This window comes from Perkinsus marinus, assembly GCF_000006405.1.
Source record: "Perkinsus marinus ATCC 50983 genomic scaffold scf_1104296944404, whole genome shotgun sequence".
NCBI classification, from domain to species: domain Eukaryota; phylum Perkinsozoa; order Perkinsida; family Perkinsidae; genus Perkinsus; species Perkinsus marinus.
The window spans coordinates 210,776-221,880 of NW_003211409.1; the positions used below are offsets into that span (position 1 = coordinate 210,776).

Sequence of the window (11,105 nt, forward strand, 5' to 3'; positions counted from 1 at the left end):
CGAAAGAAATGAGCAATTTCATTTTTCGTGACCTCTGTTGGGTTCATGATATCGGAACGAATTGGGAAAGACTCGAACTTTGCATTACTTACGTTATATACGCACTTGCAGAAAGTTGATGTTACAGTGAATACCAAGATTGGTATTACGAAATAATTTGATTCATATTCATTATGGGCATTCGGATCATTTCGCTACGTCCAATACTTACGAATCGTGGTCACCGTACATAAGGAACTCATCGTCTACGAAACTTAGGACCAACACAACCTCAACTTGCTTTGATATCATGTTAGATATTCTGTTTGTCATAGTAAGTTATAGGGCATAGGCCACTCAACAGACGGGAATAGTAGAATGGTAAATGTTACTATTAAGGAAGGGAACCTCTGTTGATAAGAACAGTCTCGATAACACCTTCTTCATAAAAATGAACATACTATTGCTACCAACAAGCCTTCGTCTGTGAAGTAAGTCCTTCCAGTTGGAGCACACAACGGTACTCAGCAACTACCACAAGATAAGCCTTTGGATACCCATGCCCAGAGTCCCTCCGACCAGAGGACCTACAATGGGAACCCAGAAATAGTAGTTGTCGGCTGTGAAGACTTGAGAGCCCCATCCAGCCAAAGCACTGAACAATCTCGGGCCGAAATCTCTCGCTGGATTTATAGCATAGCCGGTGTTTACTCCGAAGCTCAAACCGATGACCAGAACGACGAGACCAACAAACCCAGCAACGATGAAACGATTAGCAGGGGTCTCGTCTTGTGCATCGGTTATAGCAGCGATAGCAGCCGTTAACAGGGCACTGCCCACTACCTCATTTACGAAGGAGTTGAAGGCGTTATTGCCTTCTCTAGGATATGTTGCGAATACCCCAGCATTAGACAAATCTTGTACTTCGAAATCTTGGTAGTAACACAAGTAGGTTATGCAAGCACCGATAAAGGCTCCCACTACTTGGGAGACGACGTAGGGGAGAAGCTCCTTCCAAGGCATTTGCTTGTACACACAGGAGGCGAGTGAGACTGCTGGATTGAGATGGGCACCAGATATTCTGAAGCTGGCTAAGGCCCCAAAGGTAACACCGAGGGCCCAGCCGATAGCTATGCAGAGGTAGTTGCCGAGACCACAGACGTTCACTTGGGCGACGACACCCGAACCGAAGGCCAACAAGACGGCCGTCCCGAACACTTCGGCGAGACACTTTCTCCATAAAGGGGGAGGTTCTTTCCTCTCTGATGAGGACCGCGTTGGAGGTGGCAGACAATCAGGGAAGTGAAGGCAGTCAATCTGTGATTTTTCCGACTGACTCATAAAATACTGAAGACCGAAATAACATTCAGAGCAAGGACCTCAGTGTATAGAGCTAGACCCACCGATATTATAGTGCAAACTACAACTAAAGACAATACCCCAATTCGTCAAACTATGCTTATTCTAGTGTGAAGATTCTTGACCTACTCGTACTCCTGTTGCCGCAGTCACAACTTAGCAGACTGAACAATGCAACCTTGAGGAACTCGAGGAATGCTCGACTGCTGTTCACTCACGAGCTAGGGCGTGTTATGATCATCCCATCCAGCCTAATAGTATGAACACTCCCGTCACCCTCATAACGAAGGCTTTATAAACCTGAACCAACACTACCAATCCCAGAAAGCCCCACGGAGATCCCCTAGTATCATCCACGGTCCATGCGGGAGACTTTCTGCCAACAAGAAATACTCCGCTCGAGGCTCCTCCTCGGCAGTCGTTTCAAAAAACGCAAAGGAGTGGGAGGAAATAGGAATCCAATAGTGCAACACGCCGCCGAAGGATCCCGAGCTCGTATCGACATATAGCAAGACATTTACATTGTTCAATCACCATGGTGTTCCTCCCATACTGTCACCCGAACTTCTCATAGTAGTCGATCGGCACTCTACAGCTGCCGAGATGGCAATGACCCACGAGAAGCACTTTAAATGTGGTTCCGTGTTAATGATGATGATGATGCCCAGTTGATCTTGTGGACGGTCGGAAGATCGACTCTAGCACAACAAACACTCTTCAAACTTGACCAAGGAACGAAACCGAAGTGATCGCAGACAAAGATAGAAACGGACAATTCTGATGGCGACTCTATAAAGTTCAATTATACACCTTCAGCCTTTCAAGATGCTTTCATGTACGTATCACGGACGAGTCGACCCCGATCGCTCAACGAACCATCATCTAAAGCTTAGAATCGAAGGCATCTCGCGTGTTACCTATGTGACGACGCTTTTTAAGTGATCTACCATCGACACAGTCTAGTGGGGTAATATAGGAAGATCCGACTAGGATCCCATTGTGCTGGTGAATGTCATGTTCCTCACCACGCAATGAGCATCGCTCAAGGGCAACCTCATAGTGAGTTTCTATTCCAAGCACTTCTACACCTAGACAGCCGATACCACCTGTGTTGCCGACCGTCCCCTAACCCGGATGAAACCCGAAAAACCTCCAAGACTCCACAGCTCATCCCGTTCCCAGCTATCAGCTGCTATTCATGCCTCTATATTTACTATACATCATGATGCCCGATAATAATGTAAATATATTTTGTTGAGAGGCATTAGCATTTGATGTAATATCATTTTATAAATCTATATTATATTTCATATATTAGTTTATGCCATAATATGTATTAATATGATAACAATGGGATAACGTACAACAGCCGAAGCTGAGCTCAAGGTGACACTTCTCACGATCGTACTCGCTCTAGAGTCCTTTCATCGTCCCAGCTAACGGGTAGAATATGATCTGAAATTACTAATCGAGTTCCGGCTAATTGATATTTGCGAGTTTACGAATGCGGTTTTCACCCGAGCTGTAAGGGTTCAGGGCGTGCGCTTTCTCTAGTAGTAGTACGCAGCCACATAGCAGGACTTAGAACATGATTACTTCGAGGTAGCCATAGTTCATTTGTCACTAACTGTAGCCATCTTGGCTCAAGTTTCCCGTCTTCTCCTCTGCTTCGCGTTAGCCAATGTCGGCCTCATCGCAACCCCACATCACTCGGTACCCATATACTACCTCAAATTCCTTCTAGCTATCCCATCAACCCCCCAATGAACTCCGGCAGTCCTTCATTACATCGCTCAGTACACGAACTCCGACACGGAGGATCATGATACTCAAATTTACTATTCCCATGAAAAAGGTTCAGAATACCTGAGACATACCACCCGAACAACAACAACGACAGCAAATAACACAAGCACCTCGGTGTGAACAGAAACACCATGTAGCGACTCTATGGTGGCGCGCTACATGTTATTGTAGCAACCCCAACCCGGCCGGCCCTTCATAAATTCATAGTCATCAGGACACCACTCATGATAAAGATCAATGATCTCTTGCGCTCGCTCTGAATTCTGACCCTCAGTGTAAATCTGAGGGGAAAAAACCAAAACCTGAATCAATGCATGAAACAAAGAGAGCACTCACGAACTGACATATCATCCCCCTACGCATATACGATCGTCGCCACACACAAAACAAGCCAGGGGGAATCTGAGGCAACTCACAGATGGCACTGTGGGTCCAAATTAGGTTTCACCCGTTTAACGTGAAGTGAAGTGTCAAGTAAATTTGAGGACGTATATATTCCTGCGGCCGATAACACGATGCAAACTATGTTTTTCATATCACGAGTGACACTCCAATATCATATATCAGAAAATAACCTTAACAATAGCGAGCACATATAAAAATCATAATATTGTAGTAATGCAACATCATCACTATTAATATTTATACGTTAGCTGTAGCCGCACCGTGTGGCCATGATATAACTTCATGGATGTCTTACGAATGCAGAGGACAAGACGATTGCTGGACGATTAATAAGAGGAGGATACGCTCTTAAGAACCGCCAACTGACCAGTGCGAACAGACCTGAACAACCATACATATAGTGTTTGACTTCGCTTTCCTCATCCGAGTCGAAAGCAAATTTTCTCATAGTTTTCGGGCGAAATTTTCACATTTTCCGAGTGATAAATTTCTACCTCCCACTAGGTGCAGAACAACCGACTCCGTGTGAAATTATACAGAAACCAATCAGAATTTCTATTATCACCAACACACGTAGTTGACCATGTGCATATTCCCACCAGCTCCGATCATACGTACCTGCTACGGCATACGTGTTGAAGGGTGCATCGAAGGCCTCATCGACGAGGATGCCCTCGAGCCTGCAGAAGGGCATCATAAACTCCTAGCAGTGCTGGAGCAATATATCTTCGGTTTCCTCAGCTGAGCTCAAGAGTTTCCTCACTGATTTTTGGAATTCCTATACGAATTCGGGTATAATTCTACATACAGGCAATAAGAATTTCCTCAGAATTATCAAATCGACACCAACACATGTAGTTGACCATGTGCATATTTTCCCACACTGAGGAGAAGGGTACAGAAACCAACAGAAATCCCCCAAGATTTTCATATTGTCACCAACACATGTATTTGATCATGTGCATCTCAGCCAGCGACTCACGGAGTGATCGTCTTCCTCTCAACAGCTCCCAACGCGGACTGGCGATCATCTCGTCTCTGCATGCGGAACTCCTCCGCACATTCTTTCATCGGTCTGACCCACACCGAGTAAAATCCAAAACAGGCATCCCCCGTTTCTCACATATAATAGTAAATCGATCGCCATATATCCCCCCAGTACTGCCAACCCATCGCTTTCAGAGCCTCAGCGGCAGTAGTCGGGCCACGGTGAGTTTCATCCTCCTCATTAACCGACATCTGAACAGTCATCAGTTCATATGTCCACTCCTCACTAGACATATGTTCGCTCTCCTCACTTGAACTTAGTCGAGGAGTTTATATGCGAGTTCGCGTACAAGTATACAGAATTTCCTGAAAATTCCTCAAAATTCTCATATTGTCATTTAGTTGGCCATGTGGAATGCTATAACACAACACTGATTGTGTACACTTATACAGTAGACATCGACAACTAAGCAAAGAGGAAGTCATCAGGAGTGAGCCCTTGGGATGCCAGATACGCCTTCTCAGCCTCCTGACGTGCTATGAATCTGAGAAACACACAAACACAATACATGCTACACTTCACAAAAACTGAAGTTAATTGTATAATACAACTATACAGTACACAAACACTGGAGTTAATTGTATAATACAACTATACACTACACAAACTATACACTACACAAATACTGGAGTTAATTGTATAATACAACTATACACTACACAAACACTGGAGTTAATTGTATAATACAACTATACAGTACACAAATACTGGAGTTAATTGTATAATACAACTATACAGTACACAAACACTGGAGTTAATTGTATAATACAACTATACACTACACAAACACTGGAGTTAATTGTATAATACAACTATACAGTACACAAACACTGGAGTTAATTGTATAATACAACTATACAGTACACAAATACTGGAGTTAATTGTATAATACAACTATACAGTACACAAATACTGGAGTTAATTGTATAATACAACTATACAGTACACAAACACTGGAGTTAATTGTATAATACAACTATACAGTACACAAATACTGGAGTTAATTGTATAATACAACTATACAGTACACAAACACTGGAGTTAATTGTATAATACAACTATACACTACACAAACTATACACTACACAAATACTGGAGTTAATTGTATAATACAACTATACACTACACAAACACTGGAGTTAATTGTATAATACAACTATACAGTACACAAATACTGGAGTTAATTGTATAATACAACTATACAGTACACAAACACTGGAGTTAATTGTATAATACAACTATACAGTACACAAACACTGGAGTTAATTGTATAATACAACTATACAGTGTACTTTTGACACTGAAAAATTGAATCTAATACATACAATCCAGCAATGAACAGTTGAAAGGCTGCTGGCCACTAAGAGACCATACAGTTGATGCTTACTCGTCCAAGGTCAGTTCCTTCAATGATGATGTCTCATGATCCACAGGCCGCCCATCCGTATTCTGAACAAGGCACGATCATCTGCACCACCTTGGGAGTGTTATGAATTGCATAGCATGATTCAACACATAATATTGTGAATGCAGTTCCAAAACTTCACTATCGTTAACTCCCGAATGAGTTCACTGATGATACCATAGCTCAGCAACGAGGACTGTGCTAGAGTGAGCCGAAGGTAGCTTACATTGCAGTCGAGCCATCGCGGTGCAATAGCACTCTGCAGAGGTGCATCATAGTAGTTAATACCGTAACCCTCAAAGAACGTCTCTTGAGTTAGCGGACCTGATGATAGAAGTAGTAGTAATGGTAGTAGTAGTAGGAGTAGTAGTAGTAGTAGTAGTAGTAGTAGTAGTAGTAGTAGTAGTAGTAATGGTAGTAGTAGTAGTAGTAGTAGTAGTAGTAGCAATGGTAGTAGTAATAGTAGTAGTAGTAGTAGTAGCAATGGTAGTAGTAGTAGTAGTAGTAGTAGTAGTAGTAGTAGTGCTTACTGTCCATATCATAAGCCAGCAAAACGTATATACAATCAATCCGGTCATGTCTTAGCAGTGCCACGTTCATAGTATCGAAATCGTCGACAACCTAATAAGGAGCGTATTTTTTTCTTATGCAAATTCGGGAAAAAATCATTTCACATTAAGTAATGTTTCATGCTGAAACCTAGACAAGACTCTACTACAATGATGAACTACCACACACTGAACTGATACCGTAATTCCCCTGACAAGTACTCACGCATAAGGCACGCGGGCAATCTGCAAGGTTCAGAAATGTGAATTTCTCGTTGGCTACGTAATCAGTGTTGGAGTAGGAATATATGTTCACTTTCCTCAGCTGAGCTCAAGAGTTTCCTCACTAGTTATAGGAGTTTATATACAAATTCTAGAAATCAACAGAAATTCCCAAAATTTCCTCCAAATTTTCACCGACACACGTCCACACTTACCGCAGCTAAATATCTCAGCCCACATTTCACGATGTCAACCATATGCGGCGAGTCGCGCTCCAGATGAGCCATGCTGATAACAACAACAACAGTAAATACTACAACACACTGCTGCTAGGTAACTTTCGAGACGAAGGAACGGAGCTCCAAGTATTTCTAACGGTCCCGGGTTCGATTCCCGGTATGGACTTTTTCTAGCTCTTTCAACAGTTCCGGTAAATTCACGACATAGGGCACCAGAGTCAAGAGGAATTTCATATCTCTGGGAGGAAGACCCTCCAGAATGATACGTGTCTCAAGATTTCAACTGATGTAGTCGTTGAGAAAGAGTTGACCGAACGAACCACAAAGTAGTCGCTCCGCAAGAACCTCCCTTACTTCAGCTGAGTGTAGTTATTTACATCATTTAAACTCCATTCACCGTACTGCTTACCGCTCGTATCAGTGTCATCGAAGAACTACAAGAAACACATTAACCGACATCATTCATCCACCCCTGCCAAACTGATTACGTTTTTAAAGAAGGTTTCAAAGGCTTCACTATCATTCGGATTAGGGCAGTTGAATCCTCCTCCCGCCTCACCATCAGTGCCTACCACAGCAAACATTAAATTAATATTTATAATATTATAGCCACACCGAACATGCAAATATCAATAATGGAGTTTCACTCGCGATACGAGAAACACTAGTGAAAAGTATATTTCACGACTATCGCATAGCGCGAATATCCCGTTTCTCACAGAGTATTACGCCACTTCAAGTGAAAGGGGTGAAACTCCAATGAAGGTGTTGCATTACGACAACCATATACACCCTCTATTAATGAGGTTATGTAGTAGTAGTAGTAGTAGTAGTAGTAGTAGTAGTAGTAGTAGTAGATAATATTGGAGTTTCAGCGTGGTATGAAAAAAAACACCAGTGAAAAACATATTTCACATTTCACTTGTGTTATCGGACGCAGAAAACACATTTTCAATAATAAACATGGAGTATTATGCCACTTCACGTTAAACAGGTGAAACTCTGCTGCTACTTACAGAAAATACCGCCGTTGAAACCACCAGCATCATAATCCGCTCTGCTGTTCTCATCAGAGAGAACCTCATATGCCCTCGCGATGAGTTTGAAAACGCTCTCGGCGAACGCCTTGTCGAAATCGTTCCTGAATGCAGTTCTCCAACGCTCATTCCACGTCCATTTCGATTCCACTGGAGTTTCACCCGTGATATGAGAAACACTTGTGAAAAACATATTGCACGACTAGTACAGGCCGCAAAAATCGCGTTTTTCACCAAGTTTTACGCCACTTCACGTAAAATAGGTGAAACTCCACTATACTCGTCGGTCGGGGAATTGAAACGTGATAACTCACGTAGAAAGTCTACTGTTACGACGCTGATTGCGATACAAAAAATCTCGAATGAAACGGCATACTGGGCGAACGCCATCTAGATATGAGAACAACATCATCATTCAGCAGTAGTAAATATAATGGGAATATTTTCAGTTTTGATCCGGGGTTCACTACTTCCACAAAATTTCCGGAAGAATTTCAGGACACTGTTCAACACTGAGTGTCGGAATATATGCTCGCTTTCCTCAGCAGCTGAACTCGGGGCTTTCCTCACTAATAATAGGAGTTTATATACGAATTAATATGTAGCCAAGAATTCCTCCACAATTTTCGTATTGTCACCAAAACATGTTGTTGGCCATGTGCATCTCTCTCCACAATTTTCGACACGTTTATGGAATGAACTGAGATCCATTCTTTCGCAGCACATGCACGCGTGCGTCCATATACTTTATACCTATTACATTGATATCGTACATATCTGAATTTGCTGTTATAATATAAACTAATAAATACAATATTGATATCCAATACTATAAATCTGAAACCCCTATACTCTCGTCCCCCTAGTACTAACGCACCGGTGTTTATCAGGATGCCATCGAACTGCCAACCTCCTATAAGCCTTCTTGATCTCCTTTGGTGTCGTCTCCCGCTCTATTCGCAGTACTTGGTATAGATCCTATACGAGCATTTCAGACACTCATGCGCACTTCTATTCATCTCACAATAGACGACGCGTTATCTTTAGTCGCATCTACTATCTGTCGGTAAAACGCCGCTTCCTCACAGTCGATGGGCATTTCTTTTCATACTACAATGAGAAAGAAAGACACAATACACCATAGAACAAACACGGTTCATATATTTGGTTTCCTGAGTTCAGCCCAGGATCCTCCTCACTAGATGATAGAAATTTACACACGACCAACGACAGTTTTCAGCAATTTCCTGAGAATTTTATCGTTATCATCAGCACATGTAGTTGACTATGTGCATACTCTTCCACTCTGACACCACCACCATAAACGGACCGATCACAGACGATTCATTGTTAAATCAAAGGGCGTTTCGCCCGAACCGCTATGCGTAAGTGAACGGAAGCAAACCGTTATTTATCGCCACACTAACACAACCATGACCATCACTAGAGTTATGACAACAATCACATATGCGAACTATGCTCGGACGGGCTCGTACATAGTGATAAGAGTAGTATTATTCCGATGTAGAGTACTGCATCCTCGGTAAGCTACGTTTGAAGTCCATGTACGAGTAGTGAGGGGTCTCAATCGGAGGTTGGTGGAGTTACGGTATGACTCGCGCGTGTTCTCGGTAATCCTCCTCCCCAATGGAGAGAACGATTTCTCGTAGCACGAGAAATCCCATAGACGCTAGGGTTGAGAGAGATATTGACCAAACCTCAAACCCGAGCCCCAAAAGCCGAGGTCTGGATTTGGCAATACTGACCAGAGGATGAGTCAGCGAACTGATGTGAATAAACTGCCCGAGCATTAGTCACAGAGTCAGGTGCCTCATCTCTATTCCGGGTCTAGTAGTCCGCCGGCACCAAGGGTAACAAGAGAAGAAAAGAGAAGTCGTAATGCTGGAGTGCTCCACATTCTAGCGAAAGCCCTTGGACTCCAAGGCTTGGAGTCTCGCATTCCAGCACTCAACACAACAGTGTGATGGGACGTGCTTCGCTCCGCTGCGGCGCACTGTCCCTATTATTTGTGCGATCCTTGACAAGTGCATGATGCCGTCTTATTTCAATCACAAAAACAGTGTGATCATAACACCATGCAAACTTGGGAACGAAAGCAAGTCTGAATCCGTTGATTTTGTTAGCCTGTTGATTAAGTTTCGCCGTTAGATATGGCATGCTGATGATTATGTGAGTTTCTCTTTTCTACCGTGCACCCGTTGGAAAAGTACAGCAGTTGTTGTATGTCCGTCCCATTTACTGACTCTCTCAATGATACCAGGTGAACTCGCGTGCGGTAGAGATAGTCCCGATACGAGATTCAATCTCACACAAGTATTTGATCAATACTATTGATGTAATTGTGCACAAACGTACTGTACAATATGATGCGAAAGAAACCACCTATAAAATTTTGTTGCTCGTGAAAGCCGGTTAACGCGCTACTCACTCGCTACTGTTCCCTGAGAGAGTGAGTAGCTGAGTGAAGTTACTTGATGGAAGACCTGATCCTGATATGAATGGACATCACTTGTTTGAAGCATTTCATATCGCATTCGCAACGGCTTCAGTCCATGGAGCGAGTGTGACTGCAGCTCAATCAATTCAAATGTTTTCTCGCTCATGTTAAATTGGTTGTCTTAGCCATTCGCGAGCCGTACTGATCTCAGCATCGTTCGCTATGGCGATATCCTTCCGAGTGAGTGATATCTGCCAGATGTCATTTACGTGTTACTCTTCGTAATTTGAAGAGCGCCCCCTGTAACATCGCTCTCTTACTGAAGCATTCTCATGTCAACACCGAGCTAACAGCTGTAGAAACGACGAGCACTGCATTCGACTCCGCTGTCAATCCTAGAGCTGTCATAACCGCCGAGCCAAATAGCGCTGATGTAGACGAGGAACCTCATCGAACAGACGCATATCGTCCTCAGTGTCACCGTAGCCATCAGCGAGGTCAGGTGTGAAGGTCACCTAGGATGATAATGTAATGACATATCTCTCCGCCAGAATGATACCAACTGGACGGCTCCTTTCCTCACTGGCATGGCCCCATCT

General features: G+C 43.2%; 4 protein-coding genes across 4 annotated transcripts; all 4 read right to left on the reverse strand.

Moving 5' to 3' along the window:
• Positions 1 to 314: 314 nt before the first annotated feature.
• On the reverse strand, positions 315 to 1,320 carry Pmar_PMAR001076 (Aquaglyceroporin, putative; the record flags this gene model as incomplete). Its single annotated transcript, XM_002780438.1, has 1 exon — positions 315 to 1,320. The coding sequence occupies one exon, from the start codon at positions 1,318 to 1,320 to the stop codon at positions 511 to 513; it is 810 nt and encodes a 269-aa protein (XP_002780484.1). The 3' UTR covers positions 315 to 510.
• Positions 1,321 to 4,527: 3,207 nt separating this feature from the next.
• Pmar_PMAR001077 (hypothetical protein) lies at positions 4,528 to 4,800 on the reverse strand (the record flags this gene model as incomplete). The annotated part of the gene is made up of 2 exons (XM_002780439.1): positions 4,528 to 4,624; positions 4,673 to 4,800. The coding sequence occupies 2 exons, from the start codon at positions 4,798 to 4,800 to the stop codon at positions 4,528 to 4,530; spliced, it is 225 nt and encodes a 74-aa protein (XP_002780485.1).
• A 202-nt stretch (positions 4,801 to 5,002) lies between these two features.
• Positions 5,003 to 7,595, reverse strand: Pmar_PMAR001078 (hypothetical protein; the record flags this gene model as incomplete). The annotated part of the gene is made up of 7 exons (XM_002780440.1): positions 5,003 to 5,081; positions 5,985 to 6,046; positions 6,229 to 6,326; positions 6,533 to 6,623; positions 6,988 to 7,060; positions 7,366 to 7,445; positions 7,500 to 7,595. The coding sequence occupies 7 exons, from the start codon at positions 7,593 to 7,595 to the stop codon at positions 5,003 to 5,005; spliced, it is 579 nt and encodes a 192-aa protein (XP_002780486.1).
• A 424-nt stretch (positions 7,596 to 8,019) lies between these two features.
• On the reverse strand, positions 8,020 to 9,147 carry Pmar_PMAR001079 (heat shock protein DnaJ, putative; the record flags this gene model as incomplete). The annotated part of the gene is made up of 3 exons (XM_002780441.1): positions 8,020 to 8,152; positions 8,926 to 9,026; positions 9,073 to 9,147. 3 exons carry the CDS (start codon positions 9,145 to 9,147, stop codon positions 8,020 to 8,022), a joined length of 309 nt encoding a protein of 102 aa, XP_002780487.1.
• Positions 9,148 to 11,105: the final 1,958 nt, after the last annotated feature.